General features: G+C 53.8%; 1 protein-coding gene and 1 long non-coding RNA gene across 12 annotated transcripts in view; one reads left to right on the top strand and one right to left on the bottom strand.

The window, feature by feature from the left end:
• Nucleotides 1-27,048, bottom strand: part of MSI2 (musashi RNA binding protein 2) — a 394,348-nt gene that overhangs the window by 10,843 nt on the left and 356,457 nt on the right. For 4 of the 10 annotated variants that reach the window (XM_023244138.2, XM_023244146.2, XM_023244137.2 and 1 more), the window contains exons 11-12: nucleotides 22,154-22,177; nucleotides 20,745-20,807 (exon numbers count right to left, since the gene is read on the bottom strand). In XM_023244138.2, coding sequence (XP_023099906.1) covers nucleotides 20,745-20,807; nucleotides 22,154-22,177 — 87 coding nt within the window. Of the gene's footprint in view, nucleotides 1-17,105; nucleotides 17,156-20,744; nucleotides 20,808-22,153; nucleotides 22,178-27,048 lie in introns of all 10 variants that reach the window. The other 6 variants (XM_023244140.2, XM_023244147.2, XM_023244142.2 and 3 more) reach the window with 3 other exon arrangements.
• LOC109494311 lies at nucleotides 10,182-18,226 on the top strand. Of its 2 annotated transcripts, none has more exons than XR_002149064.3 (3): nucleotides 10,182-12,352; nucleotides 13,210-13,379; nucleotides 14,410-18,226. It is a non-coding gene; the product is annotated as an uncharacterized LOC109494311 (long non-coding RNA). The 2 variants fall into 2 exon arrangements; XR_006589867.1 differs by having other exon boundaries at nucleotides 10,182-10,315; nucleotides 12,130-13,379.

Consider the following 27,048-nt stretch of genomic DNA (forward strand, 5'->3'; position numbering starts at 1 on the left):
ATAGCCCGGTATGAAAGTCGTCAATACTGAACGTGGTCGGAGGATGGGGTATGTCATGGAAAATTTGGGCATCTTGACATAACCGTAATGATGGTGGCAGGGGTCCCCTTCGGGGGTGGAGAGCAGGGGATGGAGGGAGGGGGTGGGGTGGGGGTGGCGAAATCTGGAGGCTGGGGCCGAAGCTGGGTGAATGCCAATGGTTCTACAGGACACCCACACACTCACCTCCTGCAGTAGAAGGAAAGGGGGGGTTTAAACTTTTTTTTCCTTTTGTTTAAAAAAAAAAAAGACAAAGAAGTATGAATGCAGAGCATACTGACTGAACCAATTCACAGCTAGAGCACATCGGACCGAAATGCCTGCTTTGTTCGTTATCCTCATATAAACTCAGACTGAGACCAAGAGCTAGGAATGCACCTGTGCTACGGAGAGACTTCACAGCCACAGATCCTGACCGTGGTGGTGAGGAGGGGCCGCGGGAGGAGACACTACTGGGCCCCGATCTTCAGCCCCGCCCCTCTCCCCCAATTCCATTATTTCTTCAGTGAGGGCCTGTCAACCAGGTTAATTTTGTCTCATTTTTCTCATTTCCCCTTAATAGCTGAAACTTTTTCTTTCCCAAACGGGGGGAAAAACCTTTTTTTTTCAAATCGCCAAGAATAAGTTCTCATTGATTTTGAAAACTGAAGGTGAGCCTGGGGCCAGCCAGTTCTGGGCTACAGCTCACCCAGGTGGAAGAACCAGCCGATCTGGACTGGACACATTTCCACGACTTTGGCTCCAAGGGGCTGCTTCTCACTACGATCTTCTCCCCTTGCTTCCCCTGGCATTTCCCTCTCTGCCCCATGACCAGCTGCCTTCAACCTCTGCAGCCCCACCTGGGCCGCGGCCTTGCCCCAGAGATGGGAAGAGACTGACCACACGCCCAAGCCAGGCTGGCTGGAGACCGAGATGGGGCACGAAGATACAAAGGAGATGCAACCAGCCGCGTCTGGCTCCTGACTGAGCGGAGAAAAGGGAAACTGATACCTCCGGGTGCCCTGAGGCCCCTTGGAAGCTGGAGCAGAGAAATGGGTAAACCGGCCAATGGAGAAAACAGGTTGAAGAGAAAAAAATCACGGAGGCTTAGAGTAAGTGAATGGCTGATTTGAGAACGCACCCACAGACAAAGGGGACAGGAATTTTGAATACATAAGTTTAAACTTGCAGATAACATTTGGCCTTTCTCACCCATGGAGGCAAATATCAAGCTCAGATATTTAAAGGCGGTATTATCTTGGTCTAACACTTTTTTTTTCCCTCTGGGCTAAGGAAAATGGAGAGCTCAGACAGTGGACTCCTGGTTTACCCAGGCAGCTGACCCTTGCTATGTAAAATAACAAGCTAATTCTGTCTCGGGGTAAAGAGAGGCTAGGGGAGGGGGCCCGCAGTGAAAGATGGAAAGATGTTTTGGCTTCTTACTTCTCTGGCCAGAGGCAGATGTAGGAAGACTGTGGGCAGGACCACCTACCTAGGGGCTGAGGAGAAGGGGGTTTTGGTCTCGTACCTCTCCATCAGGGAGAGCCACCCAGAGACGAATCCAACCAGCAGAAGCAGCCTCGGAGACAGGAAGTAGCATGCCCATGGAAGGATGCTGTCCAGAAACAGCCTCCTCCGTGCGCTTAGAAGACGAGAGGGCTAGTGGCAACCGCCCATCCCGCTACCTCTCCCAGTCCTGTGTGCCCAGGGGGACAACAGCTCACCAGCCGGCCTGAAGGGATTTCACAATACGCAGCTCCTCTTAGCCAACAACACCCCTCCCCGCTCAGTCACCTGCCAGCGAATGACACTGTGAAGAAGGCACCCTATTAGAATGCAGCTCTAAACCTCAACTCCCATATCCTCATAGCGCCCGATCCCTGCTCAAAGTCACCTTGCGGCTCTCCTCCCAGCCAGGGGTGAGAGATCGGTCTGTGGGTCCCCGCCAGAGGGCGCAGCTGGCAGGCGGTAAGCACCCAGTTCTGGGCTGGTTCCCGTTCTTCTCTAGGCTTCTGGGCTGGGGGGGGGGGGGGGGGTAGGAGCCACACCTCTGTGCTGTGCCGCCAACAATCCCTCCTTATCTCTCTGTAGGCAGAAGAGCCAGGCTCCAGAGAGCAGGTTGAAGTCCCCAAACAAGCCATCCGGACACCCGTGCATCTCTGGGCAGGCTCCTAGCAGGCAAACGGCACTGCCTGCTCAGGAGGGAGTGGGGAGTGCCACTTTGCACTCAGACCTACCAGCAGCTGCACCTGGGAAGGCATTAGGGGCAAAATAGGGTTCTTCTTTTGGGACGTTCATACTGATCACTGGCTGGCTACATAGGAAGGGGAGTCATGTGAGGACGTCTCTCCCTCTGAGCTGTGACCTGAGAGGAGAGGCAGGAGAGGAGAAAGCAAGACGCTGAGTCCCTGACCTGAGGGTGCATCCTATGGCAATCAGCCTTCAGGCAACGCTCAATGAAGTATCTTGGTGGAGGGTGCCTTTGCTCAGATGCTGAGCCTCATTTTGAGAGGCCAGAAACAGTCCCACAAGCCAGGCTGGGTCAGGAAGAGGGGATGGGACATCGCTCTCAATGGGCAAGGGTACCCCATCTACTGCTCAGCTACAGGGGCGTGTGTGTCCGTGTGTGTCGGGAGGGAGGGGTCTCAGTATGTGCTGCTGAATAGACACTGCTAAGTTTTCTGACTTGGGACATTATGCCTCCTATCCCAGGAGAGGACACTGTCTTGCAAACACCTAGGCATTTTTGCAGCAGGAGCTATAAGTATTAAGTGGCATGAGGCGAGCCCTGCACCGGGCTGGCAGTTTGGGGGCTCACTGTGGGGAGCAGGGCTACTTCTCCATCAGCTGCTCTGGGCAGAATCCACAGCAGCAGTTTAATCCCAGACAGGTTCTTCCTCACCCCTCACCCTTCACCCTTAGTCCCAGCATCCTCTGGGCTTTCCGGGTCCAGGCAGCCCGTATGCTCAGGGAGGCAGCTGTGGTGTAAAGGAGCACTGGACTTGGAGTCAGAAGACCTGAGTGTGACCCTGGCCCTGACCTTAGGGCTGTATGCCTGGGGGTAAACACCTCACGGGCCTGAGTCCCCATCTGTACCGTGTGAGTGCCGTCTGCCTTAGTCTGCCTCTCAGTGGGCCGCGATGAGAAAGAAAATGGTTTGCAATTGGTCAAGTTGAAAACAAACTATTTTTAAAATGGTTGTGTATGCGGAGCCCAATAAGGCAGGTACCATAGGCAGATTTAGGAAAATCTGATATAGGAAAATACAATTCACTGGCCATACAAATCAGGAAGTGATTTACAACAGGGTCCAGTTCATTTACATTGGACCTGATGAAAGGACTCTGAGACAAGGGTCGGCGGGGGGGGGGGGGGGTGGGGGTGGGGGGGTGGGGGGGTGGTGGGGAGGAAAAGCAAGGATGTGGAATCTCACTGAGGCCAGCAAGAGGTAGCACATTTGACTTAAAGCTTAAAGTTGGACTTGGATAAAAGGAGGAACTTCTTGCCTATCAAGGGAATAAAACACCTTGATGGCTGACCCAGGAAACCCCAGGGATTCTTATTCCAGAGACCTTAGCAAAGGTCCATCCTGCAGGCTTAGATCCTCACCTGTAGGGGCTGGATGCAAAGCTCATGGGTACCTCAGGCTTTTAAAGCAAGCCCAGGGACATGCCTGCCTTCCAGCGGGCACACAGTCTGCATGTGGCTCTGGCCAACTGTGGTCAGAAGGGGTTGGGTTGAGAGTGCAATTAGTCACTGGGGGTGGGGAAGTCGTAGGAGTGAGAAGCAGAGCAGCCTCCTTGTAGGTCTAGGAAAAGTATGGAAGTCCAGCCATCCGCATGATTTCTAAGCGATGCCACTGGACCGGAGGCAGAAAGCAAGAGCCCAGAACTATGAGGGGGAGCCCCTGGGAGGGCATCTCTGTTTGGCTCCAAGGCCTGAAAATTGGATTATTACTGATCCAGAGGAAGGAACTGTTGACAAAATCTTTTCTAGATGAGCTCAGCCCGCATATCCGGGATAAGCCAAGGCCCCCCCCCCCCCCCTCCCAGTCCCCACGTTAGACCTACGTTCTGGTTAGTGGGTCTCACATTTTGCCCAAGGGCAGGGCCAGCCCTCAAGACATTTTCAATCATCTGGCTTGCAAATTATCTGCTGCTGCCAGGTTTCATCTCAGGGGGAGGCCCTGGTGGCCCCTGGCACATTTCCAGAGCACGTGCTGCTTAGGGCCAGATGAATGCAATGGTGGGCCCGTCCTCGCCTAGTCCAGTTCAGAAGGCAGCATGCTGCCGAAACAGAACTCATGACACTATGCATTTCAGGGCCAAGGAGAAGGGAGTTTCATGGCTCTCGTTCCCAACCCCCAGCTCCCGACAGAATGGAGGGCTGGGGACAGAAGCCCCTGTGATATTCTGAGGGCAGGGCTGTGTTCATTCATCACATAGAGTTTTAGGGGTTTTGCTTGTTTTAAAGAATGTAAAGAAACTGAAAAAGGGATGAGTGGAGGGGCTGCGTTGCCAGGCGGATGCCGGAGAAGAGGTCGAGGTCGTTGCCCCTCCAGCTCTCCCCTCTCCCTTCACCTCGTCCGTGTCGTGCTTCTATCTGCCTTCATTAAAAACTCCATAGCAGCAGGGACTGTCTCCCACATTAGCGAGGGACTCCTTAAGGCGGGGTATGTGAACAGGTGGGGGTGCCCTCAGGGTTCTCACGGGGCCCTATGTTCTCCAGAAGAAGAGACACCTGCCTCTCTTCCCCTACAACACTGGGTGCTCGGTGATGCCGGGTCCATAGTACCAACTGGCTGTCAACAGTGGAGACCTTCATGGGTCCCTCTTAACAGCCAGCCACTCCTTGCTCGTGGGCTCTGAAGAATGGCAGCTGGGCAGCCAAGGCCTTCCTGGGAACAGAGTTGAGGACCCCACTTAGAAGTCTCTGTGCCCCGCAGAAGTAGTGCCTGCTATAAATTAATGCCGATGGTCAAACGGGGAAGGTCCGCATGAAAAGATAATCCTGTTCCTGCTAACGGAAGGAGAAATACTCAGCTGTGAGTTATTACGGCATGTCTCCAGCAGAGCAAGGGGGGATTACAGTCCAGCAGTCTGCCGGGCCACTATGTCCCAGGGATCCTGGCTTAGACTTGCCTTCTTGAGCTTAGCCTGAAGGTGGGAGAGATAGATAGAGGGGACCAGCAATTACATCCAACCTGGGAAAACTGTATGACACAGTAAATTAGAATCAAATCAGTTCAGGGACCCAGATGCAGGGACAATCAATTTAATATACTATATGTGTGTGTGTGTGTGTGTGTGTGTGTGTGTTTATGCTCTGCTAAAATTCAAGCTATTTCAGAAGGGAAGGAGAAAAAACACTTTAAAACTAGGGGAGGATTAAGAGAGTAACGTGATGATGTTTCCTTTTCCCTGGCTCAATATACAAACAAATATATTACTGGAGGTACTAACTCAGCCTGATAGCAACAAGTCTGGACATATCCAGAGATGCCTGGATCATCTTAAATACCACACAGGACCCATGGAGAGTGGCTGCTCATCCACCGGGGCTGACAGGAAAGTCAGTGTCACAAATACTCCAAATGTCGGTTACAGCAGTGCCACAGGCTTAGAAGATTGCTGTTTCTGCTTGATCTCTCAAAAGCGAACCTGCTTCAGACCAGGTGGATGCTGAGGTCTGCCGGCTAACGCTGGCATAGCTCGAGGAGGGAACAAACGGACGGGAGAACCGAGGACTTGGGACCGATGCATTACGTAGAATGGTCTAGGCTTCAGGTCAAAGCACACCCCTCTTGAAGAGATAACTTCACTCCTGGCTGGCTCTGAAGCCCTCACATCATGTGCTAGTCGTGAACCTGGAGATTGATTCTACTAATCAGATCACCCAAACACCCAGAATGAACCCATCTGAGAGCTTTGTGGCTAAAACTATGTACTTTATGTTGAGATACAATCTCAACAGAGAATAGCTCATTCACTCTCTATCTCGATGCTCTTATTACCAGCCCTGATTTGGGTCTATGGATGTGTCTCCTCCTCACAAAGGACCAGGCCAGGGTTGGTTGGGAAGGTGGGGGAGGGGAGGAGAGGGGTTAGTGGTTTATTGCCATCTGCTCATGGTGTAAATTCTGGGCATGGAGTAGCCTTGAGTGGGCCTGAGCCTGGTAGCCCAAGAAACCAGGCTTTGTCATGAGGGCAAATGGAGTCACTGTCAGGTTCCCGTTTCTCCCAGACCCTAAGGGTTCTGAGGGATAGACCTTGTTTGCATGTGTCTAAGGAAGAAAGGGGAGAGGGCTGTCAGGAAAGGAAAGGCCACACCACGGGTCTCGGGCTTGCCCGGGGCTTGCTCTGCAATGGCTTCCCCACTGATGGGACCTCAGCAAGCTGTCCCAGATCAGGACTCTGGTCTCAAATGCAAGGTGCGGTTCGTGATCTCTCTCCACAGCAAATGGCTGATTCAACAGTGCCTTGGCCCTGAACCTCTAAGGCACCTCGGAAAACAGGGGAAATCAACCTGAGAGACAGACGTTTATGGTTTGGCTGAAGCAAGCGGTTTTAACACTCACATCCTGCTGCCTCTTCTTTAAATTAACTGGTTCAGACTCCAGGCCCACATGGGTTAGAACTTGCAAGAGGCAAGATGGGGAGATGGTCCAGAAATCACCGGCACCCATGAAACACGGCACCGAGCCTGCCAGCCGCTGTGCACGCGGCCCCGGGAAGACAGGCTGTGGCCTCCACGGCCACTTGGCTGGCCCCTGCTTCCCACCCAACCGTCCCTGACCTGAGCACTGAAAGGAATCAAAGACACGGAGTATGGTGCCAGGAAGGACTCCCTCTCCATCTCTGTCACATCTGTCTCTCTCCTCAACAGTCGGCTTGATCCAAGCGTCTCCTAGTTTAATCCTGAGAATGTCCCTTGCTTTTGTTTTGAGCTGGGGACTGCATCCAGCTCTATCTTGTCAAAAGAGAAACCGGTCTGGCTTCTCCCCACGTGACCCCAGCCACCCTCGGTGCTGCTGGGCCCTGTGTGCTCACTCACTAATTCCCAGCCTGCTTGCCCTCAGCCAGAGGCGTCGGGTCCTAGCTTGTCTCTTGTAAGTGATTCCATTCACCGCAGGCTCAGTGTTCGCCCTCTGCGCGAGGCCCCAGAAATCCAAGGCCAGAACTACACTTGTAGCATCCTTAGTCATGATGAAAGCTTGGTAAGAATTTGATAACACCCTGGCCCAGTTGGGGAAGGTGCAGCAGGGGAAAACCTCATACTATTGTGGGCACAATAGGGTCTGGAGGCACGAGGCACACAGTTCTAGAAGCTGTGGCTTCTGTGAGGCTGGAAAGGGAGTTAATATTTACTGAGCATCTGTGTGCCAGGTACACTGGTAGGTGCTTAACACCATCGTTTTTCACGCTCCTAACAACTTCTAAGATCGGTCCTGTTAGCCTGGGCTACAGATGAGGAAACCGAGGGCTGGAGCAGTGAGGGAACGTGTCTCTGAAGCGTCTCTGACCGGACTAAACACAAGCTCGAACTTGGACATCCAGGCAACTCCCGGCAGCTCTTCAAACAGAATCTGTTGCTCAGCTGCCCTTCCCTGTAGTCTAAGACATCTTGTGTTTATTTGGATCTTTCTTTGCTTCAGACAGGCTGTAGGGACAAGGCTCCAGACCTCCCAGGCTGGAGCTCCAGCTCCTGAAGAGTGTGGGCTCTGTTGCCCTTTCCAAATGGGAAGCTCCCTGGTGGCAGTGTCTCCCCCATCAGACTGGGGGCTGCCTGGGGTTGGGCCGTGCCTGCCGCATGAGGTAGGGGACTGCCTCTCTCCCCAAGGACTAGACCACCCTCCTCTGGGCCACACTGCAGAACAGGCTGGGCACAGAGCAGGCAGGCAGTATTGCTGCGGAATGGGTCACCAGAGGGCTGGTCGTCTCAGTCCCGGGAAGACCACGGAGCTCTGCTGAGGGCAGTCCTGTGGGGAGCTGGACTGCCCCAGGACCATCAGTATTTACTGCCCAGGGCTCCACAACCAGGGGGTAAGGTGGAGAGGATGCCCAAAGGGCAGCCCCTTGAGGACCTATACAAAAGGCTTTCCACTTGAGCAGCCTGTCTTTAATGATTATAAAGGCACAGGAGTTTAATCCATTTTTGATGTAAGCGCTAATAGCTCTGTGTCCTTGAAGTTCAAAGCGGGTGCATACATGTCACTAATTAGCCAAGCACGGAGCCATTCAGCTCCCTCTCATGTTTCTAATTAGGTCTTTAATAACAAACAAACTCCGACCTTACCAAAAGGCCCCCATTTATCAGACAGTCAAGGAGGGCGGCTGCTTCCGTGTTTATGGCTGCTCCGGGCCCTTGGTTCTATATGGACACGCTCTTAATCTCAGCCAGGACTGGCCTGTCCTAGAATGTGTTGCTGCGGATGAAGACCCCTTCAGCCTGCCCTGGAGGGATGGGCTTCCTGGCCTTGTTGGGAGGACCAGTGCCAGGCAGGACGGCCCCGGGCTCTAAGGCTGCATGCAGGCTGAGGATCCAGACCAGCTCTCCTGGTCATTAGAGGAGGTGGGGGGAGCTGCCTGGCGTGGCTCTTTGTATCCATTTCTGAGGTATCGATGCTGATAATAAAGTCACAGAGATGGTGTGAGACTCTACATCTGGCAAGAACCTGCTGGTACTTGAGTCCACGGTTATACATTGGACTTGACCAAGGGAGCTTTAACGGCCACTGAGGCCTGGGGTCGACGGTGGTAGCTTCTGATTTAATGGGTCTGCAGTGTGGCCTGGACCCCAGGACTTTCAAAAATTCTCCAGGTGATTCTAACATGCAGCAAAGTTCAAGAGCCACTGTGCCCCAGTCTTAGATTTGCTCACCGACCGTAGCTGTTAACAGGTTCACCTTTATTAATAAATGCCATCCGGATAGCCAAGACCTAAAAGTTTAACCAACCACGCCCAAGGATGGAAATCTGACAACAGATTTTTTCAGTGATACACAATTCTGGAAATATTTCTGTCCCTCTCACTTCAGGCCTTCACACATGAAAGATAAAAAAATGAAGTGCTGTTTTCAAATGCATTCTCACCACCTGGAAGCCCCTGGCTTTCTCTCCAGTCACTCTTCTCAGCTCTTAAGTCACTGTCACTGTCACCTCCCCATGACAAGGGATCGAGAGCTTTGGAAACTGTAGCAATATAGAGCTACAGAGTTGAAAGGTCCTTAATCACCCTCTAGTCTGAAACCCTTTGCCCCAAAATCACCTAGCCTATGGAAGCTAGACCAGAACCAAGATCCCATTCCATGCTCTGATCCTCTTAAAAACAATTATCATCCTTATCCGATCGATCCACAAGGCAACCCCGTATCCTGGGAAGGTGAAGGGATACAGGGGAAGCCTCTGAACTGTTTCTGTCCCCAAGGCCAGAGCACGTACTGCTGTGGGGCCAGTCCCTGGACACGATGTAACCCTCCAGCAAGTTATACCCAAGCCTGACTTGTTTCTTTTCAAGTCAGGTGATCTGGGAGACACTGAAATCTCAGGGCTGCCTCAGTGGGAGGTTTAAAGACTATTTCATGCACTGGGGATAAACAATCTAGACCCAGAAAAGCCAAACAATGTGTCCAAGGATACACAGCAAAACCGGATCCTCCAACATCCGTCCACGTCTCCTGGTTTTGCTACTGTGTTTCTAGTCTTCTTCCCCGGGAGTGGGTTGACATTGCCAGACCTTTCCCTGGGTCAGTGCCTAACTGACCCCTGACTCCGGGGTATCCTGAGCGTGTCTGTAAGACAGCCTCTCTTTCCCCCAAGGCCCGGAAAGCCAACCCGCTGCAGGTTGCAGTCAGAAATAACTTCCAGAAAGAGAACGGAGAGTGGGGCTGGGCAGCCTTTGCCTCCCACAGTGCTCTACCACAGGCACACAGGTTTGCACTGATTGCTTACCACAGACCTGGACAGACCGTTTTATTAATATTAATAAGTAACCAGGAACAAAGGGCCCCTTTATTTTTAGCTTTCTCTAATTGCGTAGTAATTACTCATCTACAAAACAAATGAGCCCCTGCTCGCGGTTGCCATAGTACCGGGAGCCCAGCCTCACTGCAGGACGATTGGCCGAGGATCCTGCTGCTCCCGCCTCCGGCCCCGCCCCTCCACAGCATTGGCCCAAAGCAAAGCCCCAGCAACTGGGCGGCCAATCGTCGGCTTCCCAGCGACCTTCCAGATTCAGCCCTCGCCGCTCACAGGAAGGGCTGTTGACTCATCCCTCCGGAGAAAGAGAACGGGAGAAGGTCTGTCTGGCTCAAAGAGGCCCTCCCTTGCTCCATCGCCTAGTTTCTTTTGGGCAGTGGCTAACTTCCTTCAGGCTTGTTTTAGCTAAAGTCTCCTTTCAAATAATAACAATTACCTTCAGGCTGGCTCCCTCTTACCCGACCACGCCTCCTCTGGGCCTCCTTTGTCTGCCTGTGGTCTGAAAAGGATGCAGGGACTTGGAAGCCAGATCAGAAATGTCAGCCAAAGCCAGACAGAACCATGACCTTAAGTCTGCAACAGCAGAAGCTGCGGCATATATGCATTATATGTGCATATAATGTTTCCTGAGGCCTCTTATAAACGGGCTTGGGTTCTCTCTCCCCGCAAGGATACGGAGAATTAAGTTGATGGGCAGCGGCGGTTTTCCGTTGAGTATGTGTTAAGAAGGCAGACCTCCACTCAGGAATCCAAGGGGCTGGGGCGACGGGGCATCTGCTGACATGGTTGAGAGCACAGATGTGATGAGACAGACCCAGGTTCTAAACCTGTCTCCACCACCTCTACAAGCTGTCTAAGCCACAGTTTTAAAATGTTCAAAATGGGAATGAGAATGATAGTGCCCTCTTCATAGGATTATGAGAATTAAATGGGGGTAGGGCAGGTGGGCCTAGCCCCGTGCTTGGCTCACTCATGCAGGAGTTATTATTAACATGTTCTATTAGCATCTCGTATTAAATTTGGCTGGGAAGTGACTCTAGCAGTCTGTCAATCACCTGGAACATATCCCTCCCTTAAGGGACCTCCAGATGGGGGTGAATGTTGAGATGCTGGCTGGAACCCTCCTATCCATGCCACAGAGTGGATTTCATCGTGGCTCTCTCATCCTGACAGATCTAATTCCGACAGCCAATCATAGCTGTTCAAAAGCATTATTTGCCCACCTCCTGTGCTGCAGGATCCCAAGCTGGCAAGGGGAGACCTTTTTATTAATATTAATAAGCATCCAGGAACAAAGGGCCCCTTTATTTTCTGCTTTCTCCGACTGCATAATAATTACTCATCTACACTAAGAATGAGGCTGACTTTGTCTCCTGGAGGCAAATATAAACTGATGGTTTATATTGTTGGAGAAGGCAGGCACCACTCTGGGATACATGCAAAACATGTTCCATAGAGTCAGAATCCCGGCTTTCATCCAGAAGACCTCACCAATCAGGAAGAAGGCTGAGGACACAGTAATGTGTTGAGGAGGGGCACCCCAGCTAGGGTTAATCAGGTGTGGCTTCCTGGCAGTCTGAGCCAATTGTAATGGAGGGAGCAGAGATAAGGACAGACAGAGGCTGCCATGAGGGCACAGGAGTGGGAACCAACAGTCCCAAGCAGGGAATGAATAATAACTTGTTGGCAGAAGCAAAGAAGAGTCACAGGAAACTAAGGCGGAGTACTGTGACCAAATGCTCCCCCCTCCCCCTGCCGTGTCTGCCTTGCTCCCCTAACCTGGCTCCAGATCACAAACCCAGCCCCAGCCAGGGGGATTAGGGAGGGGTCGAACTGTGTTCTGTGGGACCGCTGCCAGGCTGATCTTCCTTAGCTGGTTCTGTCCTTACCAAGTTCCACCGCCATAAAGCATATGAACCTCTCTCTCCCACCAGTAGGACTGTATCAATCTGGGTTTCAGGGTCTCCCAGAATCTAGCCTGCCTCTACTTCAGCAAGCCTGTATCCCCACTGCCCATCAGGCAGCCTGCCACTGTCCCCCGGGGAACTGGCTGCTCATCCCATGCTCATCATGACCTTTTATCCAAGTTCTCGCACCTGAAATGTCCTCTTACCTCTCACTGCACACCCTTCAGTGTCTACTTTGAGTCTTGCCTCCTATCTGAGCTTCCCTGCCTGCTGAGTGCTCTCCAACCAGGCGGGAACGTAGGCTCACTGAAGACCAGCTCTTGTAACAACTGTGTGCTGTGTCCGCCCCCAAAGACTGGGAGCTTGTTGAAGGCAAGGACCTGCCCTGAAATTCTGCATCCCACCCCAGACCCCAGTGTGATGCTGAGCCCAGAGTTAATCAGCTAATGGGTAAGAGCAAAAGACCCGAGGCCTCTCTTTTACTGGGCAGTGTTAACACGAACATTCATGGAGCGTTTACTCTCCATGATCTGTCACTGGTCCTCCTGCTTTTTAGTCTCAAATCTAATCTAGCCTGCTGTCAAGGCTTGTCTGACATCCAGATCTGATGTCACTTCCTTGGTTCAGGCCTCTCCGAGGCTCCCCGGTGTGTGAATCCAGGCTCTTTAACATGTCACCAAAGGCCCTCTGCTCTGGCTATGCCAGCCCTCGGCTTTATCGGCGGCTGCTTCCCATGCCCCATCCCCACCCCACTGCATTTTATTCTCCATCCAGAGTGAACCGTTTGTGGGGCTTCAGATTTACTCTACTGTTCTGGGCTCTGGTGGCTTTGCACATGCTGTTCCCCTGGCTCTTGGGGAGCTCCTGTTTGTCCTTTCAAAGTGGAGACACTCACTCCCCTGTGAAACCTTCCCTGACTTCCCAAAGCCAATCACTTCCTCCTCTGTGCCCCTTCTGTTGCCGGACTTATGGCATCATATTATAAGTACCTGTTAGCCCCCACACGAGGCTGGGAGATACCCGAGGGCAGAGACTGTGCTCTGCCTTCATCTAGGAGATTCCACGGCTGTGGTGGGCTTCATGCTTGACTACCCAGCCACACGCTCCCTTACCCTTTACCTTACCTTACCTTTATCCGCACCCAGACTGTCCTTTGGAAATCCATCCTTCTTGGGCTCCTCAGTTTGAGGGTGGGGGTATGGATCCCACTCTCAGCGATTGGCTCTCACCAGCCAGGCATTAGTCAAACGGCACAAAGCTCTGGGGTCTGCTAGAATTTGGGACCATCTGACCCCCTCTTCTTCTAGACTGGTTGGTATGAAGCAGGAAACTGTTGTAGCCATTTGGCACCACAGGAAAGCCAACATAAAGACAACATTGAAGCCAAAAGGAGGACCGAGCTAAGAGAAGTGCCGACTCCCCAGAGCAGTCTACACATGAAGCCCACTCGTCCATGGAGCTTCCAGAATGTTAGCTGGTAAAGTCCCTATAACATTTAACCAGGCTGAGTTGGGTTTTCTGATACGCCCCAAAGCCCCCCGACTCAAGGCCGAGGACAGTGCCTGCCACGTGTAATAATAATTACCGTTGTTACACACTTAATAAATATCTGCTGAATTCGACTCCGTGGCAGATGTGCCCTGGGCCCAGTTCAGCAATCTATACCTGGAAGGTGAGACTGTGAGGTCTTGGGGCCTGAGTCCTCAGAGGACACAGTGCCGGTTCCAAGGCTACTGGGCTCTCCCAGCACGTCCCGCATGTCGGGGACATCTGGGCAGCAGGTGAGTTCTTCAGAAACAAACATGGTTTTTCTGCAGGGCTCCTTAAAGGAGGTGAAGTTCAGGGTTCTTCACCCTTGACCAAAGCCTTGCTCTCCAGGTGACTAGCTGTGTGACTCTGGGTAAGTCGCACAGCCAATCTGCACGTCAGCTTTCTCTTAAAAACAAACATGTAAAGCCAGGCCCAAATCTTCTGCCTTCCTGCCTGTCTCATGGACTAGCTCTGGTCACGGCAGTCGAACCTCTGCAGAAACATAAGGGACCACGATGCACCCACGCCTGTGTTCTTTTGAGGATTCTCACCAACACATGGGGTCAGCAGCTTTTGGGGCTCCTCACACCCTGCAGTGGCCCCAACCCAGCCCAGGGGGCAAATAAGGGGTCCCTCTGCCCATCTCCAGTGTGCTTTACATGTTCTTATGGAGCCTCCAAGGGCCCTCTCACACATTCGACCCCTCCTGCACACAGCAGGGCCTGGGCTCCCGAGCCAGCATGAGAGAGAGGGCCAACCAGCTCAGGGGACAGGCACGGATGTGTCACCCTCTGAAAATGATTCCACTGATTTAAAAGACCATTAACATTCCCCCACTCCATTCACTTCAGGATTAACTTATACTCAGGTCTGGGCTTCAAGGCTAGTCACTAATTGCACTAGAGTTGATTTATCAAGTGCATGGTGTTTCTATTACAAAATTATTGATTACAGCTGATGTATTTTATCCTCAACAGGGTTGGTCCCAAAGCCCTCGGAAAATGAATGAAGCTGAGGTCAGCAGCGGGCAGCTCAGCACATTATTATAAATTCACTGGGGTTACTGAAATCCAATGCTGGACTCTTTCTGGTGAAAGACCCGGCTCTCCCAGGAATGAAGATTTTAATGACAAACTGAGAAACGAGGTGTCCATGCCCAGAACGCAAGGCCATGGACTGGGAGGCATGTGTTCGGGCAGGGTCTTTTGGGTAAGTCTGGCTGGTTGCAGCAGCTGGTCATAACAGGTCACGGATTTGCTCTCCCTCTGGGCTAGTGTGCTGGCTCTATTCCATGGACACAGATGTGGCTCTATCCCAGCGAGAGCGCGTCCCCAGGACCCTACCCCCAGCTTTGGCCATCTTGAGGCCCCAGAGGATGCTTGCCACTAGCACAAGGGAGGCTGGGTGGGAAAGAAGAGATGATTGCCCTGCAGCCCCCTTTCCTGGACACTGGATCCTGCTGATGGAAGCGCAGGAAAGCCGACTTCAGAAACGGAGGCAGCACATTGATCCACTTTCCTTTTTTAAATGAAGCTGATGAGAAGTAATGCATCGTGGGAAATAAGGACTCTCAGCAGGAGGGATCTAGATTCTCAAACCAGTGCAGGCAAGAAATGTTATCTGCCTTTATATTCCTTCCTGCCAGCCGCGAAGCAAACGCGTGCTTGTTGAAAGCAACACCTGGGAACCCTAAAGCTTAAGACACAAATGACACAAACAATTCCCGGCTCCCTCCAGCGGCCGGAAGAGTGTGTGTGGGCTGCTACCGTTCACGCCCCTCAGCCCCGAACACAAATAAGGCTGCCACGGGGAAATGGAAAATACCCCGGGAGGGGTGGGACAGGCAAGCCTGCTTCGTGAGCACCTGCACCTACCCTCCTCCCCAAAGCATTTTCTCTATGGTTCAAGTTCAACTAGTTCTTCTATGTCTTGACTTGAATTTTGCTTTTGTTCACTTTGCCTACTGGAACTGAAACTCTTAGGATGTCTGGTCACAGGCTAGCGAAGCCGTCTTCCTGGCAGAGCCAGACTTAGGATTTAGGCCACTAAGGGGGATTTTTGTCCTCTCAGCCTTCTGCCCCACCACCCCCTGCAGAACGGCTCTTCCCAGATTTGCCTTCCTGGGCCTCGTTCCGTCCCGTGACTGACTGGCCTGCTCGCAGGCAATCCTTGTTCGTGCTGACGGTGCCACGGACTTCCACGGCGCCACTCCTCTCCGTTGAGCTGCCATTCTACTCTGTCACCTCGCACTCTTTCGGGAACTTCATGAACTCTGTGACTTCCTGGGCTTCAGTCTCCCATAACAGATCACTTCTGCCCTGAAGGTTCAGATTCCACCGGCGTCTTCCCGTGGCATTAGTTCAGAGCCACGGACTGGCCCGACTTAAAGAGCAGGTCCCAGGTGGCAGCTGTGACTTCACGTGCCAGCAACTTGTAAAGATTAGGGCCATCTCCCGAAGCTCTAAGAGACCTCTGGCACTCCCTTACAGTGCGTCATCACAAATGTAGGGGAGACGGTGTGTCCAGAGACATTGACCGCACACGTCCCTGAGCCTCCGCAGAGGCTGCAGGACTGCGAAGTCTTCTGGGAAGATGGAGGGAAACTGTGGTCTCCTCTTTAAACGTCACAGGGTCCCCTTCCCACCTGTCCCCTCCCTTCCTCCTCCCCACGAAGCTGTGCCAGTAGTCTCTATACTAGGAATGTTGCCACTCTGACCCTACTTGCCCCCACCTTGCCCCCTGGAGACCTCAGGTAAAGGCTTCTCCCTTATCTTCACCCACAGTGCGAAGAAACGCTAACCTTCTCTAGGACCCAGTGCATTTCCTGTCTGCAGACCGAGCATCTTAAGATCTGAATCCCTTTCCCCGCAACGTCTCACTTTCCCTCCACCCTGGGGACTAGACTGCACAGACACGACTGCCACACGGACCTGTCTCCTTGAAGGGCCGGATGTGAGCTGGCAAAGGACTCAACGGAGAAAAGGGCTCGGGGGAGCCTTGATGGTAGGCCTTAAGAAATAAGAGAAGACCTGCTCTGTTCAAGAACCATACGAGGAAGACAAGAACAAGGAAGAACTTTCAGACTCCCTGCAATCCTGGTTCTGCTCTCTTTCGCGAGAGTTGGTCACTATCAACAGAGATCTCAGGAAGGCTAGAGCCGAGGGTGGTGACCCAGCGCTGGACCGGGGGAGCGGGGAGTGTGAGGGGAGGTGGTGGTGGCTGATGGCGAGAACATGGATCCGAGCCCCTTGGCAACGTTGACAATATGGAGCCCCCTCTCTTCCTGGTCCCCCACGCTATCCTTCAGACAGCCGTGCCGTGCCGGGCTGTCGCGGACCCTGTAATATCAACTCAACAATGCATGTTCTACAACTACGGCTACAGCTACCAGGACATCTACTACAGTGCATGCATTTAGTTCAGTCCCACAGATACATACACTCTAAGAACAGGCAGGGGAGGTGTGAAATGTTTTACTGGACAACAGGTGTTTTGGAGTTGTAACTAATAAAAAAAAAATCGAAAACGAAAGTGTACAAAAAAAGACATTTCTTGAGAGTTGGATATGAGTTTGTTTCTTGAACTGTTTCATCTGAACAAGCAAAAACATGCAAACCAGCTGGTACTAACAGGAAGCTGGACACTGAGAGAGGATTAATAGGTGTGGACAAACCTTCCCGCTGAGCGTGCTCAGAAGAGTGTTTGAGAGGAGGTGTGCAGATCCTAGTGTAAGAGAGGCGGGAAAGTATGCCTCAGAGACACTCTCTCACCGCAGCCCCAACCAAGCAAGAGAAAAGACAACAGAAACATGACTCTCGCACTCACCACCACCGTCAGGAACTCATGTTACTAGATTGGAATAAAGCTGGCAAGTATAAAGTACAGTAAGGGGTCCTGGCTGGGGCCGGAGATGGGCTGGGGGTGGGCAGGGGGCTCAGAAGCTCTTCAACTGATACACAGACCCCCCCCGTAATGTCACCCAGAAATAAAATAGCCTGAAAATCCAAACCACTGCCCTCACCTGTGTGTGTGTAGGGGGTGGGGTGGGGTCGTTTACCAAAGTGGATTCAGGTTTGGGTGGGACATGATGAGGCCATTGGAACTGAATGAATACGATCAAAATAAACAAACAAACTCTCGACTGAGCACAAGGAAAGATGACGTTTCGGACTACCAGGTGAAGGTAAAAGAAAAGTGAACCCACTGCTAGTGAAGTTATCTAGGAGTCGGCAGGGACCTCCCCTGGGGGGTCACCTGAGCCCTGCTCACCTCAGACCCAGGGCGAATTAAGGCAAAGGCGGGCAGGCTGGCCCCGAGGAGTTGGCTGAGGTGGGTGCAGAGCTCACGGCCCCCCCGGACCTCCTACCCTGACACCATAGCCCTGACAGATGCGAGTTGCCAACCTGAGCAAAATCGAAGCTGTTTCCCACCCCCACGGCCCTCAGCAGGTGCTTCCGCCTCAGGAAGCTCCCCCAGTACGTCATAACATGGAAGGGAAAAAAGAAAAAAAACAAAGCTGTGAAGCTAGACCAAAATGAAAGGCAAAATAGGGCCTTCCATAGGATGCCTAATCCCTGGACCAAGCCTGACAGCCAGCCCCTGGGGAGCAGAGGCCTTGTTTCCTACCCTTTTCCAACCACCTGCCAGGGGCAGCAGAGTACCAAGCTCAAGGTCGGTACTCCGCAGACCCCCTGAACCAGCTTCTTCCTAGAAGAGAATGCGCCTGAACTTGTGACGCCCTCCAACAGCTGAGGCTGCTTGCTCGGGAGGCTGAAGGAGCATCCCTGTCCCGCTGGAAGGAGCTGGCATGGGTGGGGCATGGGTGGGGCAGCTGGCATGGGTGGGGCAGGGTTGCAGGAGCAGGTGAAGGGAGAACAGGGCGGTCAGCCGTCCGTGATCATCTGCTGGCCTAGGCTGATGCGCAAACCCAGAAGAGTCTGGGCAGCCCCTTTCCCATATCTGCCAAAATGCCACCGAGGGCCACTACAACAGGTAAATAATTGGCCATCCCGCCAGGCTCGGAGTCCAGATTATCTTCTAGGAGGAGGGAGGGGACAGTCCTTACAGGCCAAACCACACTGAAAGAAAGAGAGGTAGAGATCCTCCTTCCCCCATCTTGTAACCCTGCTCCAGGTCCAAAGGGGGGATGGAGGTGAGGGGCTGGGCTACCCTGTCTACACGGGGGCAGGTGTCTTCCAGCCCAGGTGGTGGTCTGACTTTAGCAGGCACCGGCTGGTCGTCGCCCTGGGGCTTACCCCAGGCCCCTGACCCCCAGGCAGCACTGTGGGGTGCCCTGTATCTTCCTGGCTGAGCCTGCACCCTTGGGGGCAGGCACCTCGGAGTTGAGGATTTACTCCTTGCACTAACCTAGGCTGGTGTGGGGCAGGTGGTCTGGGAGCACACTCCTGAATAGAATTCACTAACAGTGCAGCGATGAGCATGGCTGACCTCGAATGGCCCCTGGGAGACTTGGCTCCCGATGGAAATGGCTACAAATAAAACACCACTGATCCTGGAAAAAAAAGTGTGGTTGGAGATGGCTCTGGAATTTGGGGTTAGGAGTTAGGGGGAGGATGGATGGGACTCCTGCCTGGCTCTCGGGGGTGGGAGGGGGGGGCGTGAGGGTGGGGGTGGCAGGGGGGGCAGAGACCATGGGGAGACCGCTCTCAGACTCACAAAGAACCCCATGCTGCCCTTTAAACTTGCCATGACGTCAAGGAGAATGGGGGTGGGGAGAGAGGCAGGGTTAATTTCGGGTTAAAGTTTAGTTTCATAATCCAAGTTATAATAAAGAAAGAAACTGAACGGAGAAAACAACCAACAACACTCAAAAATCTCGAGGTTTCTTTTTGTGGTTCCCCTCCCCCCCCCCCACTAGGCACAGGTAGGACAGAGGCTCATTTGTAATGATACCAAAAAGCACTCAAGTTAAAAAACCAAACAGAACAGGGAGACGCGAGGCAGCGGCGCGCCCCGCCCCCAGGGCAGGGGGCACCAAGGAACACGGGCCAGAGGGCAGGTGGGGCTGCTGGAGGCCCGCTAGGGCAGGCAGAGGCTGAGGACGGGCGCCCAGCTCTCCGGCTAACTGACCCTCAGCAGCCCCCAGACAATTCCCGGCCCCTCCAAACAAATCTCCAATGGGTGATTTCGGGGAGTGGATCCTTTGTAGCTCGAGGCAGTGCCAGTTTGCATGGAACGGATTTGTACTGATGTTCCTAAAGGGCCTCCATGTGCCAGTCTCTTATCACTGAGGGTTTGGGTTTTTGGCATTTGCCCTCTGGGCTTTTAACGCCCCACTTCCTGGCACCCCACCAGCACCTCCCTCCCCCCACCCTCCTCAGAGCCCGGTCAAACTAATTGCTTCCCTGGGTGCTCCAGTGCCCTGTCCAAGGGGTGTTGGGCTGGGGGGTGGGGGGCGGGGGGGAGCCGCAAACCATGGCTACTGAGTCCAGGAGGAGCAAGGGCCTCTCAGTGGCTGGGGAGTGGAGGCCAGGAGGCCTTGCCGGGGGCCCAGCACACAGCAGAAGCCCCACGTGCTTAGGAAGGTGGGGGGCATCTGGGGGACAGGGCATCCTTGACACACCCCAGCTCCAGCCTGACCCCACCGTGCTGCTGGGAAAACGTTCTCACCTCACTTGAGGGGCTCTAAGACCTCCAAGTTTGGGCTTGGAGACTAAAGGACCAGGGCAATTTTATGCAAGAGATAATCCCATTGCCCTCGGCAGGTAGGGTCTAGGAGCTCTCTGGTCTCTGCTACAAGGAGAGTCCAGGATGCGATAGGGGGCTTCAGGAAATCGCTTCATTCCACTGAGGTCAGCCCCACTTCCAGGCTTCCGGGACTCGGGCTTTAGCCCAATCAGCAAGGCCATCTGCCAGGTGCGGCAGGGGCCCCGAGGCCAGGAGCACGCCCGTGGGCCCTGAGCTTCCCTCTCACAAGCTAGAGCTTCTCTGGCGGGGTCAGAGGCTCTGGAAGGGAGCCCCTGTGAAGCAGCAGTGAAAGCTGAGGAGGGAAATGACCAACAGGTGCCCTGAAGCCGGCTGTCAGGGGAACGGGCCGTCCAAAGTCAAAAAGAAGTTCACTGGTCTTTTTTCAAAGAGCGAATCACGGTCCACCTTTGGTGTGCAGTCCTGAGACTGACCCCCACGGGGAGCTGCCCTGGGTGGCAGGGCCTGGCCCGCGCCCCCCTGTCCCCACCCTCCGGGCTGTGGTGACAGTAGTGGACAGACGCAGCCACACAGATCCAACAGGGCCTTTACCTTCCCCCGCACACTGGGGCATGCCTGGGAGCGCCTGTCCCACACACCTCCCTACCTGATCCTCTTGCCGCTGCCACGGCCGCCGCCGCCACTGGTCCGTAAGCCGCTGCCGGGAAGCCTGGCGGGGAGAGAGGAGCCGGAGTAAAGGAGAGATCTCGGAAAGGGCCCTGCATCAGACCGGGCTCACAGGCCGCGCTCACCCCCCTTCCCGAAGACGGGAGTGCAAAGGGATCTCCTCGGGACAGCTCTCAGGAGGGACCCGGGTCAGTGGCTCTCGGGCACAGCGCCTTTAGGTGTTTTTGATTCCTACACATTTGGCACCCCAGAGACCAGTTCTAAAAGGAACACGGGAGTAATTGGAGAGGATTGGGAGGAACTTCTCTTGGGGGTGGGGTGGGGTCCCTGCTGCCCCCCGCACCGATCGAGGGGAGTCTCCCAGGGTGTGTCCAGAGCAGGGCCACGCATGGCCCGGGGATCCCGGGAGTGGTTGGGACCGAGCCTCTTGGCAGAACAGGCAGCTGGGCCAGGAGGTCGCTGAACCCAGCCACTCTCCTAAGGCTCTGCCTGCCTGCTGGGCTTAGTTCCCGACTAGCTCACGCTGGCAGGCCAGGGGGCCAGGTGTGCTGGGAGTCCCAGCTGACTGTGTACACAGGAAGGCAGCTGTAGGAGGGAGTCGGGGGCTGCAGGGACCTACGTGGGGCGAGCCCTGCGGCTCTGTCTCTCAATTTCAACCTCCTGAGGCACATTATGGGGATTTCGATCCGGCTCTTCTGTCTGAGCTCTGTGTCCCGATCAAGTCACCAGTGAAGGGTCTCCTCGGGAACTCCAACAAGCGTGTGAAGGTGTGTGTGCAATCTAGTAACACCCCCGGCAGCAAGGGTGTCCCAGAATGGGACTAAAGGTGAGAAGGGACGAGGTGACCCAGTGTGGCCGCAGAAGGCCCAGGGGAAGGAAGAGGTGGGTGAGGCCCCTCCCCTGGGCCTCTCTTGGCCATGAGCACAGACACACACAGCCACACACGGGGACACACACAGATACACTCACGCACACATGAAACAAACACCCTCTGCCATCCGGGCAGACTTACGGAGGCCCCATTTCAACTTTTGGAGGCCTGATTTCAAGACCCATCGCCAATGATGGTGGTTTTAAATGATGCGCCAAGAGCCAGCAGCAAACAACACACAGCCCGACAGCGGCTCTGCTTTAGCCACAGCAGCTTCCAGACATGGAATCGCTACGGGACAGAGTGGGGGACACATGCACCACGGAGGGCGGGGAGCCGGGGAGGAAAGAAAGAAACAGAGCCGTCCCCCAAACACAGCGAACTAGAAGCCCACTAAACTCTAAGACTATTGTCCTAGCTACACGGAACTACTGGGGAGGAAAGAAGTTCAAAAGGGAACAAGCTAGTCTAAAAAGGTCAGGCTAAGCTACTCAAAACGTCAATGAAAAAAGACATACTTGCATTTAAATATGGTAATAGGGCTGTTGAGGGGGGAAAAAGAAAGATCCAGGTGAAATAAAGGTACGAGGTCATCCCTGGCTGCTGGAATGGGTCTCCCAGCTCCCCTGAAGACCGCATGTGTGCCTGGAGGCTGCCCCCCATCCCCCGCCCACGGAGGGTGGCACTGACCCCTGCCACCTGAGACCAATGAAGGGACTCCCCCGCCAAGTCCTCTCCCCATTTCTTCCAAGCAGGATCTAGATTTCTGGAAATGTGGGTGGTGGCGCAAAGTGCTGAGGGAAAATAAGGAAGAGGTCAAGTTATTTCTCCCTATCCCAACCTCCGCACACCAGGCCCCGGCTGCAGGCACACAGCAGGACTCGGGGGACCCTGAAGGAGAAGGAAGCCGGCCGTGGAGAGAAGGAAGGTCAAGTTATTCTTTTGCACTCCTCACCCGTACTTGAAACGGAAGGTTTCCCTGGAAGCATGAAAAGGTGTGGTGGGGGGAAGGGCGGGGGACAGAACTGGGGGAGGCGAGTTTAGTCAATAAAAAGACATTTAACAAAAGGTCTATTTTCTGGAGTCGAGCGCATTTTTGACAAAAAAAAAAAAAAAAAAAGTCTCAGAGAAAAAGGAAGGAAAAAAAAAACTTATCCAAGAAAGGAAATCCATTATCCTTAATCTCAGATAAAGGTTTCTGCTGGAGACTGAGCACCAGACACCGCTAAGGGCTGGAATTTAATCTCAACCATCAAACGGGGTAGGCAGACTGACAGGTGTGAGAAGAGGGGCAGGGGAGGAGAGCTGCGCAGGCCGCCCCCCACTCCGGAGAGGCCTGCAGCTCTCACAGCACCCCCACCCCCACACGGCACCTGGGACCCCAGGGCCACAGCCCCACCACCCAGCCCTGCCTCTTTGGGAATCTGTCCCGGACCACTTCCCCAGCTCCCTGCCATCCCCCTCCTGTCCTGTTAAGCTGTTCAGCCTCACTGGTCACCCCGAATATATTCTTCAGATGACCTGGCAGATAAGCCCCTGATGCTATTACCAGGGAGCGGGGGACAACGGCTCTCCTTGTGGCTGGGCTTGTGGGGGATGGGCAAACACGGATCTAAGAAAAGGTGTGTGTGTGTGTGTGTGTGTGTGTGTGTGTGTGTGTGTGCGTGTGTTGGGATGGGGCTGCCCCAGCCAGGGGCTGTCAGAGGCCAAAGAAGCATGGGGACCCTGGCCTAAAGCTGTCCCTGTGGAGGACAGCCTGTCTCTAGGACTGCAAGATGCGCCTGAGGACCAGGAGGCCCTAGCACGGACCCGGGTGGGAATGAGCTCTCCTGGGCTGGGCTTGGAAGAGCTGGGGGTGCAGGGCCTCGCAGACTTGCCTTGTGATCCTGTTTTCAGCATTTCCCCCAAGGCCCTGAGGAGCCAGAGGTCACCTGTGGCAGCCTACGTGCCTGGGAAACCTCTCATTTTATTTCTGAAGGGAGAGGAGTTCTGGGCTGTCAAGCAGAGAACTGCTCCCGTGGCGGGTACTTGGGGTAAGACCTTGGGGAATTAGGCAGCAGGTCTGACGGGGCTCAGATTTCTTGCGGGGGCCGAGGCCCAAGCAAAGATATGGCACAGCCCCCGGCCCATGAGCGCCCATGGCTGCCCTAGCACCCCACTCACCACCCAGAATGGGAGATGACCATCCCTTCTCTGCTGCTGGGAATGTGGGGAGGGCTTCCTCCTCAGCAGAGCCTGCCTGGCCAATGCACGAAGGGAGCAACCAGGCTTCTTGTGAGGCAGGTTAGCACAAGTCTTGGATTCAAATCCTGACTCAGCCATTTACTAGCGTAACCTCTTGGCAACCTTTGACTTTGGGCAAGTTGCTTAACCCTTCTGTGCCTTGATGTCCCCATCTGTAAAGGGGGCGATGATGTCAGTGCAGGATTAAGATACACAAAATGTTCAGATGACTGCCTGCAGGGAGTCAGTTTAAATGAATGTTAGCTGCCATGTTGCTGAGGCCTGTCCAGCCATCAGCCCTGCCTCTAAGGCAGACTGCCCCCCACCCCCCGCCACCGCCCGGAGGGCTCTGCCACTTTCTCCATGACGAGCCACATGGTCAGATGGTCAGATGCACACAGGAGGCTGGAATTCTTTTCCCATAATGGTCGCCTGTAATTCTTCATACTGTCCCAGCTTCATAATGCCATTTCAGTGGAGCTAACCTTCCCTAGTTCAAAATCAGAGTATGCATTACTGTTCAGCTCTGACAACAAGGACTGGGCCAAAGAGGGCAGCCGGGACCCTCCTGCTCGAATACTTCCCACTTCTTAGTAGTGAATCAGGCAGAAAAGAGAAAAATGTTTTGCTGATAAAATCTCAGGGCCTGCGAGATTAGGCGGCCCACCTGGGTGAACTTGGGTATCAGGAATGTGGTCTGCTCCTCCCGTTGGTACAAAAGAGTAAAATGTTAACGGTGGAACTCAGGGCTGGGCAGGTGCCACGCCTTAGTTAACGGCAGTCACACCCAAAGACCCAAGGTTGCTAGTCTGGAGTTCCTCGGCCCCTCTAACGGGGTAACAGAAGGATCACGATGCTTGGTCTCAACGCCTCCGACCCCCCCCCCCCACCGGCCTTGCCTTGCTGTTGTAACTTGGGGACGGTGCTTCGGTTCTCTGGGCCCCAAGTAATCAATTCGTGTCTACTGCAAGGAGGGGAGACCAGAATGGCCCGTAACGTTCCCTCACCTCCGACCCCGCATGGACCTGTCTTCTGATGTAAGAGGATGACGAACCTGGAAAGCGGTGGCCCTGGGGTTGGCGCAAACACACCTCTGAGGTGACTAACTCATCTAAGTAAAAGCTGTCGCCATCCCACTGACAGTGAACAAGACGCTTTTCTGGACGTTTCAGAGCCGTGAGAAACTTTATGGCAAATTAGAAGTGAACGGCGCTTCTGACTTTTTTTGAGAATTATGTGACGCCACGCCGACTTTTTACCGCTTCTGTGGCACTTACCGGGTTCTGCCTTACCTAAGCACAGTTATTTTTACGTGCATGCCCCACTTCTCTCGCTGGGTGACAAATTCTTCTAGGGTGGGGACTGAGTCACATGTCCCACTTAAGACCTAGCCCAGAGTCTGCCCCAGAGAAGGTTCTGGAACAGCAGCTGATGATGGTCAGGAAGGATGCTCTGAAGTGGTGAATGAGAGCCAGGGCTGGGAGTCACTGCCCTGGGGAAACTACCAGCGCAAGGCAGTGCCACCTGAACATTTAGTGGCCTCTCCTCACGTGATCCTCCACCCCAGGGGTGGCTAACTCAGATGCCCACAGGAGTGGGGGCCAGGAGCAGAATTAACCAGCAGAAGGTGCCGGACTGCAGCCACCGAGAGAGAGGACCCTGCTCTCTCACGTGCGGACCCTCACCCCTGTTGCCCACTGGACCACCTGGGGAGCCTTAACAAATACTGAGTCCCAGGCCCTACCTCCTTAGATTCTGATTTATCTGGTTTAGGGGTACAGCCCGGACAGCGGACCTTTAAGTGCTTCCCAGGCGATCCCAGTATACAGCCAAGGGCAAGAACCTTCCGTTTAAAGGCTTTCAAAAATTTCAAAAAGTGAGGGGTGCCTGGGTGGCTCAGTCGGTAGAGCATCTGACTCTTGATTTCAGCTCAGGCCATGATCCCAGGGTTGTGGGGTCGAGCCTCGCGTCTGGCTCTGCGTGGAGACTGCTTAAGATCTTCTCTCTCTCTCTCTCTCTCTCTCTCTCTCTCTCCTGCCCTTCTCCCCAGCTCACGCTCTCTAAAATTAAAAAAAAAAAAAAACAAACAAAACTCCAAAAGTTAAATTGTGGTGCACATCTGCACAGTCCACTACTCCGCTTCCTTGTGGAAGGAAAGGTCCTCCTGACAATACAATGAATCTAACTCTTGTGACCCTCTCTTGTGAGACCCACCGCGGGGCCTCCATTCAGAGCAGTGGGGCTCTGGCCTGGCCGCGGGAGCCTGCACAACACACGGAGAATCAGGTGCGACCCACATCTCTAGCCTTCCAGGGGCTTCCAGGGCCTTCTGACGCACGGGGGAGGCAGACAATCCCTGATTTAGAGGAAGCCTTGGAGTGTCCTTGGTTTTTAGTAAACACTGAAAGGGGGCCGCTGTTGTCGGCCGCAGGGTATCAGGGAATGCACGTTTTTCTTTGCATCCTCTCCCCTGCCCGGTACGAAAAGGTGCCGGCCTGGGTGTGGACTGCCGGCGATATGGTCCTGGCACAGTCACTCCTTATTTCTGTGACCTTGGATGAGTCAGTGGGCCTCTGTGCCACTCACAGAAAGAGGAGATGAGAAAATTCGGAGTTTCCTTATGGCTCCAACAGGCTGTGATTTCATGAAACACTCTCTTGTGATGCACATAGCCATCCCGAATTGTCCATCATGAAATGAATTTTCCCTATGCTGTGTTTGCTTAAAGCACTCTCCACCCCTTCCCCAGCACGTCCTGCACCTCCAACCACCAGCATTTTCTAGAGACGGTTCAAACATTCCTGGCTAAACCCAGTGCTGCTTTATAGAATCCAAACACTCAAAAATAAGCAACCCAAAGAAGAAATTGTCACCCAGAATGTCGGAAACACGTCCTAAAACAGTTTAGAAAACCATCTGTCATGTGACTGGCCCAGGGCCCTCCCCACCTCCCGGGCAGGCCTGTCTGGTGAGTGACAGGACTGGTTCATTTAAAGGAAATCCAGAGCTTTGTGCAGAGAGAGAGAGAGACAGAGTAGTGGCTGCGAGGGGGCGAGGGTGGAAAAGGGATGGAAAAAGGGTGGATGGTGTACTTTTGGAGGAGGACGACTCTGGGAATTCAGATCGGAACAGAGGGTCTGAAAAAGAGGGGGCAACTGCTATCCAAAGGGACACATTTACATGATCAAAC

This window comes from Felis catus, chromosome E1, assembly GCF_018350175.1.
Source record: "Felis catus isolate Fca126 chromosome E1, F.catus_Fca126_mat1.0, whole genome shotgun sequence".
NCBI lineage: Eukaryota > Metazoa > Chordata > Mammalia > Carnivora > Felidae > Felis > Felis catus.